Below are 27914 nucleotides of genomic sequence, written 5' to 3' on the forward strand. Positions count from 1 at the left end.
CAAGTGTATGCAACCTCAAGGAAGGCTGTCTCCTCCTTCAAGAGAGCTTTATTTCTTCAGAATATTCGCGGGGATAATCTGTGGTGCTATCATTTGTCACAGTACTCAAAGGATTTATCCAAGTGCCCAGAAGAACACATTGAAAGGCATTCAGCCGCATACAAATATGAGAGTCTGAGGCATTAAATATGACAAATTGGCATGACTTGGCAGTCTTCCTTAAAGTGTGCCTTGGTTTGAAGCAGATGCAGCCAGGCATTTTGATCCAACTTTAAGATGAAAAAATATTCTTTGTCTGATCCCCCGAAGACTGACACGTTTTTACCAGAAAATTTAGCTGCATGTAGGCTGACAGAAGATGTTAAAGATTACAGCAGCAAAGCCAAGAGAAGGGAAACTGGTATATGGCACCAAAGGAATTACTGCTTGTCCATCAGAGGTATGGCTATGAATCAGTCATATTGGGCACTGAAGGCTATACCACTGTACAAACTGTGTTCAGAGTCGTATCAAACCTCACAGCCTTTGCCTCTGTGGGTTTTAAGTTTGTGTCATACATGGGATTTTCAAATGAAGCTTGTCCATTACTATTTTCATGTCCAGCATATCCATTGTACTGTACTTTTGGTCTTGTTCTGAGGAAAAAAAAGAAAGGAAATTATCGTTAGCAATAATAGACATTCTAACAGTTCCACTCTGTCTACATACAACAGCAAGTGTCCGGAACATCTTGCACTGCTTAGTGGTAGCAACCGCCAGGTAAGTGTCTGCAATTCCAGTTACTGCAGGTAGATCTCACACAGCATGTCTTTCCACCTCTGTACCAACAATAACCACTGCTAAATACCTTGTCCAAATACCTGTAATCAGATTGATCAAATCCTGACCGATATTCACATGAATGTTGACAATTCAGCATCAAATGATACTGAAACTAACCAATTTTTTATTTTTGATACTGTTTTCTCACCATAAAAGATTTATCAAAATTTCAAGAATGTTCACATTTTTATGCAAAGCTCTGTTAGAACAATTAAGCCAATAATTAAATGCAAATAAACTGGAATTGTGCATATTTTCTGATATATCTAGCAAAGTGATATCCTATGATATTATATTTTAATATATTAAACATAAATCTCTTAGTATCTAGGAGTATCTAAAGAAATATAATAAATTGAGTATATTGTTTTATACATATAATTGTAATAAGGCAAGAAAGGAGAAAAGAGTACAAAATGTAAGTACTTGTTGCTTAATAAAACAATTTAGAATCTCATTATATAACTTCAGAAAAGGGTTCTTGAAAGTCAAATTCTTCTTATAAAATTATTCTTTTGGATAGCAGATAGGGAAAGCTATCACTGAAAGATATCACTAATGGAAAATTGACAACATGGAAATAATTCTGTTACTAATAAATATGTTTTTAGATATGCCTATTTTAATTTTATAACTACTAAACAATCTTAGAAGTTAACTAGGAGCTTTCCTAGGTACAAGTAATTAAATATATTTTAATTTTGCTCAGAAAGATTGGGATGCAGTCTTCATTCCTGAAGTAATCCCTGTCAGCTAGATAAAAGGTACAACTGTGTAAAAAAGATTTAACAACCTTGGTTCTAATTAGATGATGTTTGTGTGAGATAGGCACAGCAGAAACATCCATAAAATTGTACCCTAAGACCTTCAAATTCTCTGTTACAGAGACCCTCTAGGGGCATAACTACCACTGCATCATTTTGAAAGTTTCATGTTGTTATTTTGATCATTAATGTAATTTCAAAATGCAATTACAAAATGTATAGATTCTATTCTCTTTCTATTGGAATATCCTTTCTTTTGGAAATAATAAAGTTTGACCTAAAATTAATTCACCTCACTAATCAACTTGTTAATTTTTCGATGGTAATATGACACTGACATCCCCTCTAAAACCTGCAGTTCAGTGTAAGTAATTAATCAAAAACAGAACAAAGGGAAAAATATTCTTTGAAATATTAAGAGAAACATCTCCTATCTCAAATATAATACATTTAAATTTGACAGAACTGCAATGCTGAACCAGCCATACCATTAACAGAGGGATTATAGCTGCTTGTCTAAAGAATTAGTTTTATCTCTCTTAAATACATACTGCTGATGTAGGGCATCAAAAATTTCCCAGGATAAACTACTAAATGTACCCCTATGTCACAAAATAAATTTTTATGAGTTTTTCTCCTCTTTCTAAGCAATATTCCCTTTTCATTCTATCTCTTCTCCATATCCAAATGCCTGGGCATTCATGATGCTCTTAAAGCACCCCCCACCACTGCAGAACAGGAGCTGTCTGAAAATGTAGACCTGTAGGCATCAGAAAAGCATCTTACAATATCAAGTTTGAAGACATAGTTGACAGCCCCTCCTGAGCAGTTTTTGTCAACAAAAAGCTATACTACATTTCAGGACATGGATCATTTTAACTGCAGTTCCCAAGTTCAAGCCCCATGGCAATTTGTTTCTCCAAACCATCTAATGCTGAGGTGGGCAGACAGTCTACTGCATCGTAGGGCACTGGAGCTCAGATTGTCTGTGTGATTTCTTGCAGTTACAAAATACTCTTGGTATCATGATTATAGAACAAAAGTTTAAAAAGCATGCTCCTGTTATATACTATATGCAAATAGTTTTCAGAATGAACAAATTTTCAGAAGATATATAGATATCAGCCTTCAAACCAGATTTCAGACAACATTGTTGGATTTATTCTATTATCTAGTGACATATAAAAGATCCATGTGACCTGTAGTGGTGCCAATTCTTATAGTAATCACTAGCTGACTCAGCACATACTATAAGTAGCGGCATTATGGGCTGTTCCCTCATGGGATTTATGGATTTTTCAGCTTGCATAATTAATACTAATAAGCTTTTTGAAAGAAGTAGCATACATTCAATTTAATAAAGCATTAAAATGAAAAAATAGAATATGTGACCTCAGATTTCAATCAGATTCAGCCTAACGAACCAAGAAGGCTGAAAGGTCTTTGCTCCTTAACAGAGCAACTCATTTTTCAAAATTTACACCATTAAGAACTGCCCTTCACTGAACTCCTTCATGGGAATACCTAGAAATATTTGTCTTTCTAGAGCAAAGATGTTCTTAAAAGCTTTTAGCAATGTGCTCTCTAGTTACCTACCAAAATCAAACTAAAAAGCTTATAAATTATTGAATAAATAACATTTACAATACCTGTGTTTGTAGAGGTAAAATGCAAACCCTGATAATATTAGAGCAAAGAACGGTACCAGGATGGCAGCTGCAACTGAACTGCTGTTTGTACCATAATAGTGATTTGAAAGGTCTGTGTCTGCACTTAAAGGACCTGAAATAAAAAAAAACGGGCAGAAATAAAATTTCCACGTTATCTATGGGGAGAAGTAACATCCCCATGTTATCTAGCTAATGATGTTCTTTTTATTCAAGAGTTAAAATGATGTCTTGATCAAATAATTATATTTTAAAAACTTGAAATAAATAGCATGCAGAATCATAGTATAAATATTGTTAATACCACTTCATGGTATATCAAAATTATTTGAAAATAGTATTCAGCAAGTAAAATAATTATGATTATTTATATAATAATCTGATGATAATTTAAGAAATTTAAGCAATATAACTTCTAAAAAACAAATCAATTCTGCAAAAGTACTGTATACCAGCAGTCTTAATATTCATCTTGGGAACAACAAGCAATGCAAGACCACAACAAACAAGAACAAGGCAGGAAAAACTGAGGTGGCTGCAATAAATCAGAGGTTTTGCTTGGCTCAGTAGCCCTCCCAAGTCTGCACCTGTGTCCACGTCCCTCCAGCAGCTGTGGATAGAACAGTGCAGAGAGTACAAATGCAGTGGCCTGTGGCACGGCCTCGCTGGGCTCCTGTTGTGGACAGGCAGATAACCTGGACTGTAAAGCATTTTGCAGAACACATTTTTTCATCAGTATAAAGAGACACATCACTAAGTTGCTTAACTGGTTGACCACCTTGGTAATTCAAATTGTGAATGATGAAAGACAATTTAATTATGAAAAATACAGAAAATTTTATAGAATAAATTGGTTTTTGAGATCCAACTCCATGTGGCCAGTTTGAACTCATAGCTCTTCAGAAAGAAATATAGGTCCCATTCAAGAAAGAAGGACCAGGATAGAGAGAATGTACGGAGAGGATCGGGCTTGGGCAAGTATCTGTGCTTGATATTCTGGGGTATTATTGCTATTGAGAGTGGAGAAGAACAGAAGACACTGCTGTTTACCTCTCAGAAATGCTCCAAACCACCAGTACAGGGTGTTTCAAACACCACAACTCCCTAATTGACAGCAGCAGTATCAATCAAGTCTTTTTTAGGACTACAGTGCAAACCAGTTATACAGCAGAGACATGGCCACTATCCTAATTTCACCAGTCTTCTAAAGCATCTAAAGAAGTTCAAAAACTGAAAAAAAACAAAACCAAACAAAAAAACAACCAAAAACCAGGGAAAAGTAATAATTCTCCTATGATCCCAGGAAGTGCTCAAGGTCAGATTGGATGGGGCACTGGCAATCTGATCTAGTGAATAGTATCCCTGCCTACAGCATGTGGTTTAGAACTAAATTATCTCTAAGGTCTCTTCCAACTCAAGTCATTCTACCATTCTATGATTTCTTGCAGTTCAAGCTCAATGGAAAAGGCAAATGAGATAAGTTTGGGGTTTTTTGTGAGATATCTTTAAACCATAGATGTTTCAAGTGTCAATATTAAAAAAGCTTTGGCACATTTAATTTTAAAAATGTATTAAATTTTAGGAAGTAACTAAGGCCTTTAAAATGAACCTAACCTCCCTAGAAATTTCAGTATTGCTACATTTGATCACTTAAAATATGACAAAATATTGCACTACAATCTTTTTCACTGTCTTAATTTTCTGTCATGTTTTAGACTTCTCTACACATTTCTCTGCAGAACTGGTGAAGGAAAACCTTTTCAAATTAATAAACCTATTGTTGTGGTAGATGGGATCATATTATGAGCTTCATCACACTACTCTGAACATTGAACTGTTTTAGAATACAGCCATTTTATAAAAATCTTGGGATTTGGTAATCCAGTCCTAGTCCCAAAACTCAAGCTGTGGAAATACATTTGATGTAAATTTATGTATTTGTACTACATTGCACATGTACTGGACATCCTCAAACTTATCTAAATTAAAGACAGACATCTATGGTAAATCAAACAGTTAACAGAAGTTTTAGAAGTACTGATTTAAATGTTTTTTATTGATTAGAAGAAGTGACAAACTCTAAAAAAAACCAAACAAACAAACACATTCAGTTATCACTTTCTTCATCCTGTACCACCACAATCTCCAGCTGTTTTTTCAATTAGTTGGAGTAATTAATAAAAAATAAGGAAATTATCAAATTCATTGACATCAACTTACACAACAAAAATCTGGAATTAATATCCAAATTCTTATACAAATTTCAATAGAAATATGTATGATCAATGAAATCTTAGCTTATATATCAAAGCTATCATCATGCATATATATCATCATATATCTACCATATATGATAGATATATTTTAATGTACAAGCAGCAGAAGAACTATAACATTCATAAAAAAACCAGTTCTTAGTATGTACTTTTTGGTTTATTTAGTTAATTTTTAAAAAGTGTTTTGTAGCTCAAAATTTAAAATCAGGCACAAATTTACACTTAAAGAGTTTCCTTTAAGTTATTTATGTTGGATAACCGATTCACATTTAATACTTTACACAAGACTTCTAGTGGAGGTAATAGACGTATTCTATATCTCTACAGTTTTTGAAGTACCACACTTAATGTAACGAAACTAGAGATTTTTGACTGAAGTTTACAAGCTTTAATTGGAGAGTTTCAACCTTGAATTGACCAGGTTCAGACTCTGCATTGCACGTGCTTTTCATTAGGAAAAAAACCTTCACTGCAGTTTTGCATAATCTGAATTTCAGTCATGTATGAGACTGAGTATAATTTCAACATGGTCTGGTGTACTCATTATAATAATTTTCAGATCTGTTTGTGATTAAACATATCCCGATGTGAACTTTGTCATTCTCCTGACAGCATTATCTTTGTACTGCCCAAACTAAGGTAGTAATTGCTACCACATCTAAAAACAGAAAAGTGGAAATCACTAAATATACACAAACACACAAAATGTATGCAAAAGATAATTTGATTTACTTTTGATAAAAACAGCCATATTTTGTCACTGGGAAATGTGTTATTTAAAAGAGGGATGTTCAGTAAGATTATAAATGTTTTTGGTTTTTTTTTTAACAGTTCACATAATAACAGGGCTTTAGCCTCCTAAAACAGCAGCAGTCAGGTGAATTCAAATTTTGATAACACACAGTGAATTCATTAATGTACAAGCTGTGTACTTTTATTATTGAGGTGATTGAAAAGCATTGTCATTTATACCTAATAGAAAATAATACTTAAAGAAAATTCTGTGCAATCTGATGTCATGATGGCAACCCTGCTGTTCTGACCCAAGCCTTTCCCTGATTCTGTGATTAAGAACATCTTATCATTGTGTGGGTCTATCATATATCTCCTTTGTCTCCTAGCTCAGGGTTTTAGTTGACTGGCTTCTGTACAGCATGGCTCAGTTTTACTAAGAGAAATGCTGTTCAAGTCAGAGAAAATGTGACAGCAAAAGCCATGCAAGATTATGAAAAGTAGAATTACATGCCTAAGAGTAATTTTGGGGACAAGGAGGGTTAGCAGGTCAAGGATTTAAGAGAAAAAAATACCAACACAAAGAAAATCTGCAGCTTCCAAGGAACAACATAGGCTGGAGCTTCTTCACCTGACTGAACCTGCTGGACAGCAAAGACTCTTTGGATAGGTGCCTCACTGGGTGTAGATGTGTTTTACCAAACAGTTTCATAGCTCATTACTCCAGATATCTGTTTGTGCTTTAGCTAACACACAACAGCTCTGTACTCTGGATCTTTCAGTACCCTGTTTAGATGTAGAGTTTTCTTGTGAATGATGAAGTTGTATGAAATGATCTGGAGAGGAACGATGATTTATAGAGTGAAATTTAAAATTCACATCTCATGATATTCAACACTTCTAAGAGTTTATTAATTTCCAGTAATGAATGTATATTCCACAGCCATTGATCTAATATAACACAGATGCAAATTAATTATGCATATTTCATTTTTTGTTAATATGTCATGTCAATCTAGACAAGTCAAAAAGTAGTTAGAGGAAAGACAAGAGGAGGGTCCTTGTATTTGCCCAGAGAAAATAAATACAGGAAAATAATAATTTTGTGAAGAAGGTTTTTCTTCTCACAAACCCACCATTTTACACAATTTTAAAAGAAGTGTCCAGACTGGAATGAACAAAATTTTAGAATACACATCTTCTACAAATTTAGTGTTGAGGCATGGGCACTCAGCAATTGCTGAAACTGAACTTAGCCAAAGACTTGCATCCTTTAAAAACCAAGTTGCTATAACCTAACAAAAAGCCCTCAGAAATTAGTTTACTGGGCAAAAAAGGTTAAATAATTTGGTGTCACAACTTGGGCCTTTTAAGAAGGCTCAGGTACAGTTTTAGTTCTCTAAACAGACTTATAACAGATCTTTGTCCTTTGGGTTGTTTCCTAAGGCTACAACCAAAATTGCTTCTGAGAGAAGATGAAAAGTACTAAGAAAGAAAAGTTCTTTCTGTTTTCATGTCATTAAGTTCGAAGACTGAGCATACACAGTTGTTTGAGCACAGTTCTAATGCCAACATTGTGGGTTTGATTGCTGTATGAGTCATTCATTTAAGAGCTGGATATGATTTTCCTTGTGGGTCCCTTCCAACTCAGAATATTCTGTGATCCTTTGATACCCACTGAGACAAGTCTTTTTCTAGCATTGTGTTACAGAAAATTATTCATAAAATACATTGGTCTTTCCCACTTAACCAAGTAGTTCTCCATACATGCTGTCTTTGAAATATGCTTGCAGATGGCAAATTTCATATTGCTTTACGTGTGCACCAGTTTATGTATACTTTTGCCTTACTGTAAAGACAGAAAATAATTAAACTTAAAAACCAGAAATATGTTAAGTCTTCAGACAGAGGATATATGAGAGCATCATCTCAGCAAAATATTCATGAACAGAATAGATTTAAAAAACAAAGCAAATTACCCTTGAACATAAGAGGGTATTGACAAATATGGCCTGTATTGAATGGGAATTTGCTGTTTCCTTTTAGCTGTTAATTATTCAATAAAGAATAAGCAATTTATAGAAAATCAGTGCCTATTTAGCAATCTTGTAAAAGAGATGGTGTCTGCATTTGCAGCAAGCTCTCTACCGAGATGTCAAAGCTGAAGATGAGAGGTCCTTAATCCAGGAATGCAGGATGAACTTGGACACTCTAGCTCCTTACTAGCCTTATAAAAACTGATCTCTTATATCACAGCTCTAAAAGGTGATATGGACAACATTTTCCACTACTGTAGAACACATCCACTGGAGAATTCTCTAACTGTTTAACTTTCTGCTTATTCTTCAATTACCACTATGAGTTATTAATTTCATATAGAATCAAACTTCTATTTTATGTAGCTGGCAAACCATGGATATATTTTTGATCTTGCTTAAGAAAATAGCAAATACAAATATACATACCCTCCAAACAAAAACAACAACCACATTCTTATTGTTTCAAGATACCAAAGGCTGCTTAACAGACAGATGTTTGAACAAATGTTGATGCTCTACTCTTACAGTGTGATAGCTAAAATAAGAAAGCAAAAGCAGCTTAGACATTACAGTAGTAAAGACTGTATGAAAGTAGAGGCAGCCACAAAATCTGTCCCGCACAAGAGTTTACTCTGAAGATTGAATTTATATTTGGCTTCATTAATTGGCAGTTCTTAGATTGGGACTCTGAAGAGATGTGTTTCTGCCCCTAGTCACTAAACATACTAAATTTAAGAGATGATCAGGATGAGCAAATCCACAGCATAACTACTATTACAGTACTTAATAGAACAAAGAAGTACAAGAAAGATTCACCAGGACTCTAAAGAGCACTGGGTACAGTAGCAGTGAAGCTAACAGAACCAAGGCAATTTATAAAATGTACATACAGTCTGCCATAGAGATATTGGCTAAGCTGTCTCCTCTTCCTAGACCAGTACTTTTCTGTGTATACACTGTGCTTTGACCACTTTGCAGTAGTTCCAAGATCAGGAAATGCAGATGCCAACACTTGATATTTGCCAAAACTATTTTATGAGTGAATATTTCATAAGTAAATACTTTAGTTTTTATAATAAAACTATTTTATGAGTAAAATAACTAGTCTTATACCAGTTGCTAGAGCACTTGAGCCCATAGCTGTAATACATATCTCAGACACTCATTTAATATTTTTGACAGTGAAGCAAAATTCTGTCAAATATACACATACATTCTGAAAACATCCACCAGCAACAAGCACTCTCCAAATGACACTGTCAAAATTAGTGTTGATTCTGTCCTTTTAATTTCTTATATGATTCTGATTACAGTTTATATATTTAAGCAGGAAATGTGTTTGCTTTGCATGATATCCCTGGTACTTTCAAAAAGAAATGCAAGTGTTTGCAATGGCATTCTCTTTAAGAGCATCCTGTACTTACTAGGTTGCTACACTAGAAAACATGTGATAGTAACATGTTAAGCAGAGTTAAATAAGGTTTTGAACTGTGTATTTCAAATATGCCTATTTGGCTATGTTTTTTGAGAGGAGTAGTGTAAAATAAACATGCCTACTTCATCTAAGTAGCTGAGCAATTATTTGAATTCATTCTTGCAAGACCCCAAAAGTTGATACATATTAAAGATCTATGAAAGCATATACCTTGTCTTTGGAGCATAAATTTTCCAAAGTCTTTTCCATGTATATCACCTTGATAAGTAAAAACTCCTCTTTCAAGCCCTGAGGATACCTAGAATATGTTGAAAGAGAAAAAAAGATTTCTGAAATTAATAAATAATATTTAGCCTTTTTTTTTCTGACTCAGACTAGATAATATGGAGCAAAGATCTTCACTTTTAGCCTTTAAAAGAGTAGTGACTTTTCTATGCTTAATACAATATTTATTACGTCAAATATTTTATTTCATTTATCTGCAATGGTATTCAAAATAACACCTGGAATTATTTAAAAATACCTAATGTATATATCTGGGTTTTAAAATTCTTGAAATGCCATACTCATAATGGAATTAGTATGCAGATACAGAAGCCTATTGAATTGTCAGATTAAAAACTATTTTCCATAGAAAGTATCATGGGGCAGAAAGAAGAAATGCAAAAAGTAAAATAGCACCGTTTTCTTCAAGATTCGGTGTACTTTTATTACAGTGAACAATTTATCAAAAAAGGACAATATTACTAAAGGTAAAATTCCCACTCCCATCTAAGGAAATGAGGCAAAACCATGGCAAAATATGCTGCTGCACTCCTCCTTCCCTTTCATATACTAAAAATTCTAATCAGAGTACAGTAGATAGAAGTTTGTATACATATTTTTGAAAGAGAATGGTAATCCAATCTCTAAACTGACATCCAGAGTGTTAGATTACATATTTGTAAGACAAAAGAATGGACACATTTACACAGATTATCACAAATTACTTCAGAATTTAATCTCAGCCATCTTTATCTGTGGCAACCTGGGTACTTACATAACCATCTAGTGCCCAGTTGTCGTTTTCATACTTGCTTACAAAAATGTCACTTGGTCCTTTAATTTGAAAAGCTTTCAAGAGCAAATGGGCTTCTTCCTTCTTGTAAACACCTATTAAAATAAAGGAGGCAGACATACCTTTTAAGCAAATTTTCAATCAGTTTGTTCAAATATCCCTTAAAATCTAATTATATCAGTTTAGAACTAAAAGAGTTTGTAGAAAACATTCTGTAATAAAACAATTTAATAACATGAAAAACCTCAAGATTTAAAGTACTGTAATGGCTGGATCTTATTTAACTGATGTTTTGCCGCATACTTGAAAAGAGTATACAAATATAGGTTTGTATTTTTTAATTTTATACAGAATAAGGCAAGAACAGTTGTGTTTTTACACAGTATTTTAGAAATTCTGAATACAGATAGAACTCCTTTCCTGGAATTTCCTTGACCTGAAAAAAAATGGATTTTACTGATGTCACAACAGTATATTGCTACAGTAGATAGCAGTAGTGCAGTAAAAGAAAATTCCTGTTTGGCAACCAGCTACTGCAGTTGTCTCTGAACTCTTGACCTTAAAAGATAGTTATACCTGATAGTGTTCTTTTCAATGATATTGTAATGAAAGGTAATTCTGAACTTCAGTTAGATTTGCAAAGAGGAATTAATGATGTTGATTATAAGGTATGCATAATTTACAATGTTATTTAATTATCTGTGCCTATATCATGCTATGTCGTTATTAATACCACATTGTTTTAAGGTAGATATTAATCAATATTTATGAATTGAGCTTTCCAGCTTTACAATTCTTAATAAGCCTATATACACTTTGTCTGCCACTTCAGTATTTCCTGTGACTTCAACACACCAATGGTATCCAACAGTCTGAGATGAATAAACCCTACCTCAATATCTATTTGAAATATAATGGCTTAAATAGATGGGTGACTGCACATGAAGTGAAAGAAGCCTGTGCAGACCATTTCGTTAAAACCTTTCCTTTTGCAAAAGAAAATTATTTTTAGCAAAAATATAAAGTTTTTGTTTCATTTTCCACTTGAATGAAAATGCATCAAAACTGAGCAGATTAAAAAAAAATATCATAAGAACTTCTTTAACACCAAATTCTGAACCTACCTGATAGTTTGAGCTGTATGTTGGATGCCTCAATGAACGTGGCATTCACTTTGCTGCTTGTAGTATTGAACCAATCAACAGTGAGAGTAGCAGGCTGTCTTTTTCCTAAATATTCATAAAACCCTTTCCACAGTGAATTTATAAAAAACACATCTGAAGGAACTAAATAAAAGTGGAGGGCGGGGGGGAAAGAAACAAAGGAAGAAGTAAACTACAATGAAATAACAATCTAGCCATACTTATGCTCGTAATTGTTTTAGACAATCAATCCACTGTTCTAAGGAGGTATTATAGCAAAAATTTGAACAACAATACAGACAATATATCTAATAAACTTTCCACACAATTGCCTATAATATACTACACCTGTCCATCATGGTATATGTTCTCAAATAACCTCACAGTTTACAGCTTGTGTGATTCAGTGAATGTCCTCAAGATTATGGAAAACAATGGTCTCTTCCCCTAAAGCCCTTTAAGCTTAAGTACTTTAAGCTATGAGGAAAAGAAAGTATTCTGAAACCAGAGATTCCTGCAAGGAAACACTGTCTTAGGCCATCCCTTTTGTTTCATGGATCTATTGAAGCAGCACTGTGTGATTTTGAACTGAGTATCAAATGAATATTCAACTGAATTGACTGAATTTCTGGTACAGTTTTATCAGGCATTTTTAGACTTCAAAGCCTTTTTCCATACAATATTAGCGTACCTATGAACAGTGGAGTTTTCAAATAATGAAATTTTTTTATTATTCAAAATAACCTGCTGTTTCTCAGCAACTGCATTTTGAACTATCTGAAGTAAAAATCCTACAAAAAGAAGCATAAATTATTGGAAGAAGTATATGCATTTGGATTATTTATTTTATGTGATTGGTATCTTTCCTCTATACAGAAAAAATTTTATTTAGGCATTAGATGTCATATTTTAAATCATTTAACTAACCACATCATATCTTGACAAAATGACAGCCCTGGCAAGTATTAAAATTCACCTTTACTATCCATGACTACTACAAATCATACTTTCTAAATAACTAAAGACTGACATAAGAAGTGTTTCCACAGTCTTATTAAAATCTTAAATTAAATAATCACTTTTTTTTTGCATCTTGGGTTTTTTTTTTTTTCATTTTGTCAAAGGCTGAGCACATATAAAGGCAGCTGTCTTTACTGAAGGAAATTTATCAGTGCAGGTATTATCTGTATCCATTTTTAAAAATTCCATGGATATTGCCTCCTCTACCTAATCACTTATTGCAAAAATGAATCAAGAAAGAAACCCAGGGCAATACTACTTGACATGCAAGATATCTGAAAATCAGAGAGCTGATTAGCTGTTGACTAAAGAATAAATAACTTCTTCCATGTCTATTGCCTTTAAGTTGTGCAAAAGTCACAAGCAAATGTTCAAGCTCAGTGTGGAATGACTCCAAAATATCATTGCATGTTACTGGCTCTATCACTGGATTCCAGCTATCACTGGATTCCAAACGAGCAGAGACTGATTAAATGGCTTTGAGTGTAATGGCTTTGAATAACTGGAAGTGTTCCATTTCCAAAGTAAAGTCAGTGGGGCTTTACACAAGGTTAGCTCAACTTACTATCAAAAATCTGCAGCATTACATTTCCATTGGTATGTCACAGTCCTTAGAATTTTTATAATTTCTGCAAATACATGGATTCTGTAAAAGGTCTTCAAACTCTTCCTTCTACGCATTTCTGATTTTTGCTAAATAGTGGCATAGCTAAATTTGAAATTTGGTATTCTAAAAAGAAATATTACAATTATTTTTACTTGTCTATATTTTTAATCAAAATTCTGTGTCTGAAGTATTCTCATGAAGGTGAACATCCAGTATTAGTGGTATGAACCAGAGAGGTACTATGTAAGACTTTTATAAAGGACACCATACTTTTATAAAGGACTCCATACCTTCACCACATTCCAGTATCTTCAGTACATAGTTTGTTTAAAACTCTATCAATAATAGCTGTTAAGCTTTGCAAAACAGTACCACTGACAGTATTTACAGAGTTTGCACTTGCAGATGAACAGAATCAGTAGGGGAAAAAAAATTGTATGACTGCTTCCCCAGCCATGTTTTTTTTAAATGTTAAAATGCAAGTGCTGCAGTCCCCAGGCATGCTGCTTTGGAGAGGCTCTGATACCATTATGCTGAACTCTTACAAGGTCCCACCCCCTGTGGGCAAATGCAAAATGAGTAGAACGAACTGGCTATTAGTATTCCAATACTGCACTGACTGCACTGATTGTTCTCAGGACATGACAACTGGGAAAATCCATGGCTACTCATTCAAACAGCTTCCTAACTATTATTTTGAAGACTATACAAAGCAGTGAGAATAGTGGAAACCAAACAGAGTAACATAGTCCTTAATTCTCACATGGATATTTTAAGAATTCTTTAGTTGCAACTTATACTCAGTCATGTGAAAATGTTTGCTATTGTTTATAAAGACATTAACTCTGACAAAAAAAAACCCAAACAAACAAACAAAAAACCCTCAACAAACCAATAAATATAACTTGCATTCAGTTGTCTAAAGGCGAAAAACTAGAACATGAATCTATTCTGTTATGGAAACTGTAGTTTACCAATTTTAACTTAATTCTGTTCAAAATACAGATAGCAGCAAATCAAATTGTAACAAAAGTCAACATAACAAGGCAAAAAAAGCATTTCAAAATACCTAATGTTCTATAACAAAGAGAATTAAGAATTTTAAAACACATAATAATAGTGCAGAGCTGTTTTTTGAAAACCACTTAAAACTTTTTCTTCTTAATTACTGTTATTTGTTACAGTTTCACTTTTCTGTTTACTATTGGCACTTTCCATAACAGCATTTAATTATTTCTTTAATAGCTTTTAAGTAGTACTTATAAAAACTAGTTATAAAAGACATGATAATGCGTGAATTGATACTGACACTCTGCATGGTGAATATATTTGGAAACTAGGTCTACATTTTAATTTGGCATTGAAACTTCAAAACCTGTGTGGTAGCAGATTAATGCATACCTTAGGTGTTTGGTGAGGTGAAGCCTCCAAAAAATGAAGACTGAATATTGATTACAATGAATGAACACTATATCCTGCATTACTGTGAGTCTGTAGAAGTAATGAATTTCATTTATGGATTCACCTGACACTCTCACTAATAAACTCTCCAGGAAGTTTAATTATTAGCAGAAATACCTTTTTATCCCATCTACTCTACAGAGTCCTTCTGTGAATTGCCATGAGTGTGAACCATTAATCTTATTTTCCCTGCAGCTTTGCTAAAAGTCAAAATATAGAATTGCAAGCTCATTTATTTTGTGACAGCTCTGCTTATTGTTAAATAAGTTAATAAACAAAATTAGGACTTTCATTTTTTTCATTTTTTGAGGATTTCTCAGTTGCATTTGTCTATTTTGTCACTGGCAGGAGGAATAGGTTAACTGCATACATGTTCATGAGGTGGCATAGAAAATAAACAGTAATGTTTGCCTGCCTTGCCACATGCCTGCTGGTCCACACTGTTTAGGAAACCTTGTCTTGGAGTACATGGAGAGTTTATGTGAAATGATGGCCAAGAATATTTCCAAAACTGGTTTTGGGTTGGGGTTTTTTATACTTCTTACAACACTTTCAATGTGAAGGACAGAACTTTGACTGAAACTAACCCCTACAATTATAGTACACACTGATTATAAGGCTCTCCATTATAGCAATCTCTCTGATATAAAACTACATGAAATCTGAGGTTTGTGTATATAAACTTCTTTTGTCTGTTTGAGATTTTGTGCAATTCACAAAATTGGCACTATAGCAATTTTAAGAAAGTTCTTTGTAAAAGAATTTCATTGACTAGATTTCACATGTCACCTGTTATTATGAAAGACCTTAACATTTGTATTCTTTGGAAATTAGTAACAAATACTTCACTAAAATATTGGAAATAGTTTAATTATAACAATCTTGGGTGTAAATCAATTTAATTTATTTAGGTCTAAAGCTCTTCTTGTATACAAACCTGGAGTTTTAGTTATTGTTTCATTAACTTCTCTCACTCCTTTACCTACAAGTAAAAAGACAAATTATCATTTTCATGAACATATTTGTGTGGTTTTTGTATTTTTTTAATAAAATGTTAAAACAATACCTGTTGGATGCAATCATCTTTTATCCAATAGAGTCACTTTTAAAACAGAAATAACTTGTCTTGAATACTTCACATATTTAAACCTATCCACTTGCACAAAAATATCAGAAAATAATTTAGGTAGTTAACATTTTTACTGTGGAAAGTTGTCTGACTAGCTAAGGATCTCAGACATTTAGAGTTAAAATGTTTATATCAGTCCCAGTGCTATAAAAGAGAGCCTTATAGAGGGGACAAATACTTTATCTAATTATGAATAATAATATTTTAAATACAGAAAAAATTGTGTTAGGAAAGACTGATACATTTATGACACAAACCAGCAAGAGCCAGATAGCTTGATTCATATAACAGGATCAGATATCATGGGAAAGGGTCACAATTTTTGAATTAAAAAACTGTAATTTGTTATATTTCTGATACACTCAGCAAAGTTATGTCCATTGATCCTGATCAAGTTCTGGACTCATCATTTGGCATATTAGAAATGATAGTGTCCCATTGAAAGACTTGGTCTTGCATATTGGGTTTCTTTTTCTCTTTAGGAGCAGAAATTCACTAATTAGACTGATCACATGCTAAGAAAGCAAAAAAAGTGCAGCACACTCAATGAGAATTGCACCTAAAGACTGTAACCCAATCTTATAGAAATCTTTACTGCATTTTATCTTCAATAAATAAAATAACAAAAAACCCCAAAAGATATTTTTTCCTTAAATTAATAATGATACAGTATCTATGAAAAATCATACTTTAGACACACAGAATAAAGATAAATTCTAACATGTTGATCAAATGACAATGCTGAATCAAGGAAGTCTGCCCTCACACTAAAGAAGAATAAATATTGCCCAACCATCAAAGCTATTCTGGACATTTTGATGTACTAAAATTAAAAATAATACTGCAAAAACTTTCCCATGGCATCTATTTTTCTTCTATTCATATTCTAAATATAATTTTATTTTATTTATATGAATTGAGTACTAACAGCCATGTTGATTTGCATGCGAAGAGCAAATTCAGACCTCATAACTGTAAACTTGGATTTAATTTAGAAAACTATATGAAAGTTACACTGATATAGAAGTGGATTATAGTGCAGAGACTTTTTTTCTTATTTTTTTGTTCATTTTTATTTTATAAGATTTCCTTAGACTAAAAGTATACCTGCATTAATCTAAAAGCTAGGATATTAAATAACTTTTCTTATTCTTATAGAAAATAATAAATTAAGCACTGAATACACTGAAATACTATTTAAAACTGTGACATAAATATAAATGCAGCTAAAGTAGTACTCAATATTGTATAGGTTGTGTTTGCTGTTGTTAAGGCTAAACATGTATGTGTGTTTGTGCATTTGCACACTATTTCCTCTTCCATGAGTTCTAGATTTTATGTTCACTTCGATTTCTTCACTGGTTTTTTTTTTATAAAATAAAAGCTGTTGTTCCATGTGTGTCATTAAATAGTAAGTGGAAAAAATTAATACTAATAAATAAAACAAAAACTTCAGAGAAAATTAATTCAAACCCAGTAGGATCCAAGAAATCACTTGAGTAATGACTTACTTTTACAAATAGGTGATTTTCCTGTCCATTTCATATCTGGTTTACATGTCCGATGCTCTGATCCACCAGCAAGAAAAAATCCTGGCTGACAGGTATACACCAAAGTATACCCTAAAGTAGGAAGATCTATTGCTTTCACATCTACATGGGCTGGTGTTTCTGGCTGCCTGCAAGCATGAGCTGCAAAGGGGTTTTTACAGTTAGAAAACACAGTGGTAAGCACGTCCCATAGAATTAGACAATTCAATTTGGAATAAATGCATGGCAACTCTGGATAGTTTTTAGCAATGTCAAGTAGCTATTACTTGTAAAAGTAACAGTCACAGTGTATAGTTATATTATTGTGGGATGGAAATGATACTATTGTGTATTTTTAAAGAATAAACCAAAATCAAATCATGCTTGGAATCAGATAACAGTTAAAAGGAGGGGAAGCACATGCCATCATTGTACATGATGCAATGATTGGTCCTGTGAATTATTGTACTGCCACAGCTTCAAGCATCACTTCCACTCTGTGTTCTGAAAATTAGAGTGGTTACTGTGATAAATAAATGCAATTCAATTGAAATAAAGGTTCCACAAGAATGTTTTGTCATAGGACATTGACTATAACAGATTTGGTTACTCAGTATGCTTCTTTCTTTGTACCACATGGTGTTCTTTTATAACAATCCAAAGATAATTTAAAACAGGATAAGAATCTAAGGTCATTGTAACGAATTACTTTTAGCTTAGGTCAGTATATTTTAATACAATAGTTATTTGATGTCCTTAACTCACACAGAGCTATAAGTAACTTGCATAACCATGCATAGCCCAGAAAAGGTGGGTTTTGCTGAGTTCTAGTTTATGATTCACGAAATACTAGGCAACAAAAGAGTTCCATGCATATTTCAGTCACTTTCCATTCTTTATTAATCCACTACACACACAAAAATATTTATAGCTTAATTAAAGAAGCTAATGCAGTGGGTTAACTATAACAGATTTTTTGAGTAAAATTGATAGAATTATTGTGAACTTCATTTAAAAAAAAATCTTAAAAATATTCTTTCAGATTAATATCCCAAATAGATCTTTGGTCTTTGAATAGGGAACAACAAAAAATAAAACACTTAAAAATATGTTTTAAATAAAGCTACCCATCCTCATAGCAAATAATTTGTCATGAATTTCCACATGTATCACTTCGTAACTCTTAAAATTGCACACTGTTCTAAGTTAGAATAGAAACCAGACTTACGAATGCATTCGGATTGTATGCCACTCCAGGTTAGGTTAGCAAGACAAGAACGAGTGGTAGATCCCTGGATGTGATAACCTTTTCTGCACCTGAAATAGACAGTGCTCCCAACCTAAGGATCAAACCAGAATGTTAGACAGAAGAAGGATTCATCATGTGTAGTCAGATATCAAGACAGTGGTAAGTTAATACAGTTTTTTTTCAAAAATAAAAATGTCTACTTTTTACAGTTTCTAGAGTTCCACTTTTTTTTTTAATGTGATGAAATAGTTGAGTAATTGATTCTTTCATGATCTTATTTAAAAGCAATATGTGGAAAATACTGACTGTTCACATGGAAAATAATGATATCAATTCATTTCTGCTGATTGACTTTTCAGTGTGAGAGAAGCAAACTAAATGTCTGAGATGCCTCTCTTTCCTGTATATCATTGCATATATTTCGATAGACCAGAAAGTCACTTTCAAAGACTTTTCGTTGTGTGATTTGACTAAGTATGGGGTTTTTTGAATGAAAAGAAAAAAACTGTGAAGAATTGCTTCATCTACAAATATATTCATTAGAGAAAACTCCAGGTGAAAACTTCTTACACTGCATTCATTACTATTAAGTTTTATTTGAGATGTTCACCTAGCAGAGTGAAGTCATGGAAAGCCTTCCTATGGTCAGATATGATATGACCTTTCTCAAAAGAAAAGATAAAAATAACTGAGAAAATGCTCTTTAGATTTCAACTAGGAATAGAAATGCATGAAAACTACAAACAAAATTGCAGGTGAGAAAGAATTTCCTTAAGACATGGGCAAGAGATTTTGTGGAGAATTCTAGAAAAATGAACTTATTGATGGTACTGACAAAAGTAACCAGAATGTAACTCCAGGCCAAGTTTTTTAATGATATGGGGCTAATCAGTAAAGCATTACTTTTGTTTTTGGTAAAAAATCTTGTCAAAAATAAGGAAAGAAATAAATAAATAAATTAGACAAAATTGACATTATTGGAAATTATATTATTTTAATAAAGTAACATATAAAACAGACAAGTTGCAAATGAGTAGTGATCAATGTGTATTAGTAAGTCATAGAAAGGCAGACAGCTCTGCACTGAAAATGTCATAGAAGGACTTCAATGGAAATTAAAAATTAGCATTTTTAAAAGTAGCTACCTGCTCTCTATACACTCACTTATGTAAAACCTACTTATCATGACAGGTGTTGAGCAAATGCACACCGTTTCTCCAAGAAGTAGCTTGGGAAAATCACTGGTGTTTTTAAAGGTCATAGTGATATGGCTTTGTAAACTTATGTCTCTGTAACTATTTTTAAACATATTATTCTCTCTATCCCATCAAGGACACACAGTATGTCTTTCATAGGGAGTAGAACAGTCGGGCTAGTCATGAGCCTAAGTCATCTTACTTGTGCCAATTCTGCTATCTATCTATTATGTCAGTAATAATGAGATGCAAATCTTTTTTCAGTGCTCCAAAAGATCAAGCAAAAAGTAACAGAGGTTCAAGGTAGTTAAAGGGTTATACTACTTTTTCATTTTACTGGTAAAAGTTAAAACGAAAGCAGCACTCTCTTTGTATAATACTTGGATAAAGAACATTGGGGGCATTTGTAAGTCACAGTGTAGGGAAGCAGAAAAGGCAAAGAGTAAATGGGGCAAGACAGGATGCTGGTAGATGGAAAAACCCTACAAAGATCTGCTGCCTGTCATCACACTGCTCTATAATGAGGAAAGACTGCTGAAAAGTGCTTTATAAAAGCTTGGCTATGTAATACAAACAGGAAGCCCACGAATAATATATGAAAAAACCCAAAACAATCTAGTTCTGTAGCCACTAGAGAGAAGTCTCCACGTGGTGGTACAAGATAGCACTCTGAGAGTGAACACATACCAGAGAAAGACTGAATGCACAACAGAGGAAGACCTACTATGGCCTCTAGAGTTGAATGGGAAGAGAAGATCATATAAGAAGTCTACATAAACATGAATAACAGACAGTAGAACAGTGAATTGTCCAGTACTATTATTAAAGAGAATTGTGGGGCAGACAAAAAGGGGAGAAAAAAGAAAATGACTCCCTGTTAAAATTAGGTGCAAAGATTGGAGCTGTTTTTAAAGAGAAAATGGGGACAGGTACAGGATCAAGATGAGACATCAGAAAGGAAACTGAACCTATTACTGGAGGCAAAACTGCCTTGGGTAAGGCCACAAGATGTGGCTCAGGGAGAAGTGCCTCAGTATCTGTGAGCCAGGCAGGAGCAGAAGGTGAAGAAAAGAGCTGGAAGCCACAGCAACAAAAGACAGAAAAAATGTAGGAGAGAGAGGAACCAGAGGAACTTACAGAAAGGACATTTTGGAAAACAGTTCTACTAATTTGGTCACAATGGGCACACAGCCCTAGGGTCAGAAATAAGCAGCAAACCAAAACAGAGCTTATTTTAAATTTCAGTCACACATATTTATACCTGAAAGATCTATCCACAGAAAATTTATCAGTCTATATAATGACTGTGGATTGGTCATTGTTGCATCTATGGTTATTTCCTCAGTCACTTTTCTGCCTCTCACTCGTTAAACTAACAACCTGTGAGGAATTTGGAAATTATAGAAAGGCTATTCATCACAGAGAACCTGGACACAACACAGAATAATTTTATCTTCTCTGACTGAATAAAATATAACATGAATTTCTAATTTAGTAAAGCCACTTGCTGACTTTTTTGTCAAGGACTACATGGCCTTTGAATCACACAGGTCTTCGGTTGTTAGGTATTTACTGACGATTCATCAATGTATGAAGGAATTATTATCATAAAGCAAGGTAATTATATTATGTCATATCATATTAAGCAATCAATTTATAAATAGCCCTCCCTACTGAAGTCTCCTAAAGGACTGAATGCATGATATATTGCAGGGTTAGAAGTTCTCTCTTTAAGCTGAATATTTTTAAAAAAGCTTGGCATGAAGAATGAGTTTTTATTAAAAAGAGGGTGGAAATTTCTCAAGGTTTGCATCAGACATTTAAGACTACAGATAATGTTGCTCATTAAATTTCTTATGTAATTATTAAATACAATCCATTTAAAAAAGCTAATAAATAATAATTTAAAAATTACCTCATAACCTCTGGAACTATTTTGTATTCCAAAATGTGGAGTACCAGGGTCTGTACATGTATTGTGAGCTGGATCTAATGCAAAATGTGAAACACATATTATTATGGTATGAAAAAAATACCCTAAAACTGTTTGCAAAGATTAAATCATTTCATCAATGTCAAGTGATGACAAGAATTCAATTTTTAATTGAACGTATGTTTTTCTATATAGTACACTAGTATTTCCAACTAAATTACTAGATATATCATAGTAATTTGTTTCAGCACATTGTCATTTTTTTAAAAGGTTTTTGCAGCTATTTCTGGTAGTGCAGACTTTACAGTTAGGGTTGCATTCATTTTTAGCAAACTTATCCTTTTAAATCTCCTTGAATCCACAGCATATGTCACTATTTATAATGCAATTGGAATATATAGAGAAATCTTCAGAAATCTTTATATTTTCTTTATTTCAAATGAACAGCTTAATGATAATTATTTCTTAAAAAAAAACACTCCCAAAATAAAAGAACCAAAACTCCTCAAACCCAAAAAATCCCACAAACTAAAAACCCCAAACCCATAATCAGCCTGCTTTCTTATAGCAAGGAAATACTTTTTATTTTTGTACAGGCTTTTTTTCTATGCCACAAAGAAAGCAAGTTTCTAATGGAGCACCACCTCAGTTTCTGCTGGAGAATAAAATTCCCTCCATGAAAAAAAACACATGCCAAAAAATTAAAACTAATTGTTCAGTTTCATGAGAGTAATTTAAAGCAGCCTGGAACTATTTTTTCATTTAGTAATGCCCATATTCTGGTGGTGGCTTTGGAGTTGCCCAGTCATATCCACCAGTTAGACTGCACAGAACTTCATCCAGTGGATTTTTCTGTAGTCTGTGATTCTCCCTTGGCAACAGAGTCTGCTGTGTGCTGACACTGAATTATGCAGAACACATCTTGCAACTATACTTCACCTGTAACAATTTTTAGTTTTCTGTAGAGCAAAAATTGAGCTTATCATTTACAATAACGTGATATCTCATTTCACTCTTGGCCAGCTCCCATTTTCAATATTGACCATCAGTAGAGCATAAAAATTCAACTGGACTGATATTTACCAAAAGCTTCAAAATTTAGGTGGATGTTGACCTAAAGTGTAAGAATGAAAAGCAAACATGCTCCTGATGTTAAGATGCTTGAACAGCTCAGAAACTCTTTAAAAATTATCAACACCTGGAATTCTACTTCTAATAATAGACATGAAACTGAATTGAATTTTTAAGATAGGTCTCATCTGAAGAACCCAAAGTAAGAGTTCACGAAGTATTCTAAAGAAACTATTGCTACCCAGAAACAGAAAAGCTTCCACTATATGTTTTTTTTCAGATCTAGTTCTAGATATTGTTCACCATTCTTAACTTTCAAATTGCTTAGAAATTTTATCTGTAAATATGTTAGATGATCTAATATTTTCCTTTTACAGTAACATAAAAACTATGATGTAAAATAAAAACTTATATCTTTGATGCACTACTTTCCATATGCTTCTATATTATACTATATAAAATATAAACAGAAATGTGATTATTGCATTTTTTTTAAGTTGATTCTTTGTATCAGACCTGAAAATTAGATTTTTAAGCCTTCTTGCCTCTGTAGCAAAATATAGGTCTAAGATGATTGCCCAGTTTGCAAAAACTATGGTGAGAAGTTTTTAATTAATACAAAATAATTCTGTTGACTATTATGTCTTCATTTAAAAATACAGGCTGCTTTCAATAATCATGATTACAACATTTTTTTCAGAGTTCCCAGTTCTTTCACCCAGCCAATATCTCAGCCACAACAAAATATATAAACAGCCTATAATCTACATCTGAATATGTTTGTTTAGAAATATCAAAGAGAGTTCATTTATTATAAAACTAAACTAATTTTCTCTAGCAAGTCACCCCAAGTGGGATCAAATTCTGATGTCAGTGGGAGTTAAAGGTGTCAATCTGATTGATATAACATGCTAAAAGCCTACCAGTTGCACAACAGTCAATGAAAAACCAAGAGTATTTGGGAATTAATCAGAATTTCAAAAGATCAGAGATGTACATGCCATATTCACAAAGTCAAAATCAATTTGATTTAGGATCGATTCTGAAAAATGCCTTTAACTCTCCAGTGACAAAATCTGGTCTTTAATCTGCCCCAGTCTTCTGCATATCCAAGAGATTCTAAAAACAGATGGAACAAATTTATGCATTTGTACTTATTGATGTTCTCCATTTCCAGCTGACAACCAGGTAAATATACAAATTACTTAATATGTGATTGTGCTTATCCTATAGTATTTATACTCAAAATATGACCTTATTAAACTAGTTATTTTTACATTACATAGACCTTTTCTATACTTGGGTAGCTAATTGCTAGATTTATGGTAGTGTAACAGTTTATCAAGAATATTCTCAGTAGAACATGCATTAGTGGTAGTTTATTACCAATGCATGTTGGCTGAATTCCACTCCAAGTACCATCTGCTTGACAGAATCTTCTTGAAGAGCCTATCAGAATAAAAGGAGGTCTGCATTGGAAGCTAACTTCAGATCTGTAGGTGAAACTTTTCCCATTAAGGCGTCCTTCTGCTGGCGTACCAGGATCACCACAAAACACAGCTGATACATAAAAATGAAAAGAGAAAAAAGGTATTAAAATCTGCACATGCTTTAACCTGAAGTATTCTACATTATTTTATGTGCAAGGCAGGCATACTGGATATGAGTGCAAACGCTATATTCATTTAGAATATAGGAATGTAGATCTCTTAAATTCTTGACAATTCATTTTAAATTGTCACTGTTATAGCTGTTGTAAGCATAGAAATGAATCTGGAAAAATAGAGCTTTTAAATGAGACATTAAATATTGATTAGATTTGGATGACAAAATAATCCCCAAGTAGACAATGTTATATTGCAATGCTTAAAAATAAAACCATTTTTTCACATCTGACATACTCAAATGAGTAGGTTGCAAATTTTTGCTTTAATTTGATAAAAGGAAAAATGTTTATCAGGATCCTAACAAGACCTGAAGCACTGAAAGAGTTGAGTTGACAGATTTAGAAAATTATGAAAAATAAATACAAGCAAGATATGAAGGTATGTACTAGCCTTCAGAAAGAAAAAATTGCTTAGAAAGGCTATGAGCTATGAGCTTAAGGGTTAGCATCCTTGTTTTCACCTGTTAATGGAAATGGAAACAGGGAAGGAAAAACGGGAAAGTATAAGGGAATATTTCAGTCATGCTCACCACAAGTCAAATTCAGAACATCCAATAGGATTACCAGTAAGGCAAATGGTGATGAGTGCAATTAGGTAACAAGAGATGGGGTGACTTTTGGGGAAAGGAATAAGATTGTGACCTTTAATGGGCACAGCCCCTCAAATTTCATAAAAAGGTAAGCTTTTTGGTACAAGAAAGGAGAATCCTGCAGTAATTCATATATCACCTGATGTAGCTGAGTTCTTTTTAAACTGTCATTCCGTGACTGTAGCCCAAGACAACCGATTGTAGCTTTGGTGAAGCCCAACACAACTGTACCCTGAAAACTTACGCAAACATTGTGGGATGTCTCCCCGCCAAACTCCTCGCCCTTCGCAGGAGAGAATAGCTGTGTTGGACAGCTGATAGCCTTCTGCACAGCTGTAACTCACACTAGCACCCCAACGATAGTCAGATCCTTCCACTTTCCCATACAGTACTGTTGGAGGGGGGCCACAAGTAATAGCTGTGTCAGAAAAGAAAAGTTACCATTTCAAGAATTTATGGGGTTTAGGAATATGTGATATAATACGCACTCATACATTTGAATCTAAAAGAAGGTATTTCAAACTATTGTGTTGACAAAACAGCCTGTAATAGAAAACTAATTTAAAGACACAAATAAAGGCTCTGGATTTAGGAAGTCCCTGAGTGCTGGGTTGCTAGAAGCCCAAAGAGTCCAAGCTACCTAGTTTCATATTTTTTCCCAACATATTCATTGCCATTTTTGGCAACAGGTTACTAGCTAGGTAAAGGTATTAATAAAAATTATTTCTTTGAATAAATAAGTTTTTATTACTCTAAATTTCTAAATATTTGCATTTTCTTTTAAACTAATTTTGCAGCACATTTTAATATGACTGTTTATTCACCTGCTCATTTTCTGAGGTTTTCCACACACAATGGTGATTAATTTTATTGGTAATTAGGGGCTTAGAAATTAAAATCTGATGTTTTCCATTTTCTGATAAGAGTGCCCAAAATGATGAAATCTGGAATGTCCACATTTACATTTACATATAATTTCTTTTAACAAAGACCACAACAATAAAATCATTCAGGCAGTAATTCTCATGACATAAAAATGCAGTCAGTTGAATACATATGCCAAAATTTAATTAGTAGGCTAGACTTAGATATCACAGTGAAATGGTGCTAGGTGAGTTGGCAGCCTAGGCGTTCTATAAGCAGTAGATGCCCTAGGCTGTTAAATTTACTCCCTGGGCTGCTGAAGTTGTTTTAACAATTTTCACCAGGTTGCCTTATTTGTCTTTCAGCCTCACCTCCACTATGACCTTCCTGCTAGCACTGGTAATTAGCTATTTGTGAAGCATGTTTTTGGCTGTTTATGATGACTACACTATTTCAACAAGGGAATCTTTTACAGAAAGCTTGGTTTGCAGAATCCTGTTACAGAATTTTTTTCTATTTAATCCAAGAGAAATAGGCCAAAAAGGAAAATGGGTACTACAATTTGATATTTTTTTTTAAGCTGAGCACTCAGACAATCTTTATTGCACTGATTTTCTACTTTAGTCAATAATGTCATTATTTTGACTGCTATTCTATCACAGCATATGTGCAAAATAAATAGAAATTTGACAGAAATGCTTAGCTAAATGTTTTAGTTGCATTTGGAACAGTAATTACTCCAGAGAATATTTTCGGGGGTTTTTTTAATAAATACAGACATCAGTTAGTGAACATCACATATATGTCAAAACAGTACTTGTAAACAGTTAAATTCAAAAGCTCACCTTTGCAAATTGGTTTACTCTGGTTCCAAGTGCTGTCTTTTACACAACGCATGGTAGATGAACTTGCAGGTTCCATCAGATAGCCTGGATTGCACTGATAGCTGACTGTCTTATTAAAGGTAAAATCATTTCCAAACTGAATGCCATTTGCTAATGCACCTGGATCCCCACAGTTAATCACTAGTGAGGAAAAGAAAAAAGGAATTTTTTTTAAAAAATATATATAACTATGCATACCTAATGTCCTTTCTTTTCATTTACAATACAAGAAAAAATTTGTTTCTGTTAAGAAAATTATCTTTCTGAGGCATTTCAATAGCGTGGACCAAATATCATTTTCCTTTAACACAGTAGCCTCATCTGGCATGCTCTACAGCTCCTGCAGACTCTTGGTGGTAGTTTTGACAGGATGTTTTCTACCTTCATACTGAGATCTTTGTCACATCAAGCCTGAAGTTGATGGTGGAATGCAATTCCAGCAGAGTTATGGAATGCCTCTTTTTTTCCCCTTTTACATATTTCTTTTTGTGTGTGTGTGTGTGTTTGCATATAAAAATATATTGTGAGTCTGGCTTTGTCAGTGATGCCACTAGCCCTGGTTGCCTTGTAGCACTCCTCTGGTCCCTGCTCACCTTACCTGATGGAATAGGCCAGCCTTGCTGCTCCCTGATTCTTGGTCCTTAGCAGAATGGTGATTGATCAATTCTGACTCATTTGGCTTACAATAAAAACTGGAACACTAATCTATCCAATTACACAAAATTTGATTTTGAGCTACCAGAACTTCCTCCTCTAAGCAAAAGCCATAATGAAAAAAAAA

General features: G+C 33.5%; 1 protein-coding gene across 1 annotated transcript in view; it reads right to left on the minus strand.

Annotated features, from left to right (window-relative positions):
- Positions 1-475: 475 nt before the first annotated feature.
- CSMD1 (CUB and Sushi multiple domains 1) overlaps positions 476-27914 on the minus strand; it is a 1068142-nt gene continuing 1040703 nt past the window's right edge. Inside the window, exons 59-70 of the mRNA XM_041477428.1 lie at positions 27095-27274; positions 25630-25803; positions 24516-24689; positions 22041-22114; positions 18909-19020; positions 17663-17842; positions 15960-16004; positions 11917-12078; positions 10775-10887; positions 9946-10033; positions 3236-3368; positions 476-635 (exon numbers count right to left, since the gene is read on the minus strand). Coding sequence (XP_041333362.1) covers positions 476-635; positions 3236-3368; positions 9946-10033; positions 10775-10887; positions 11917-12078; positions 15960-16004; positions 17663-17842; positions 18909-19020; positions 22041-22114; positions 24516-24689; positions 25630-25803; positions 27095-27274 — 1595 coding nt within the window. The remainder of the gene's footprint in view (positions 636-3235; positions 3369-9945; positions 10034-10774; positions 10888-11916; positions 12079-15959; positions 16005-17662; positions 17843-18908; positions 19021-22040; positions 22115-24515; positions 24690-25629; positions 25804-27094; positions 27275-27914) is intronic.

Source organism: Pyrgilauda ruficollis, unplaced genomic scaffold, assembly GCF_017590135.1.
Source record: "Pyrgilauda ruficollis isolate IOZ18807 unplaced genomic scaffold, ASM1759013v1 scaffold40, whole genome shotgun sequence".
Lineage (NCBI taxonomy): Eukaryota > Metazoa > Chordata > Aves > Passeriformes > Passeridae > Pyrgilauda > Pyrgilauda ruficollis.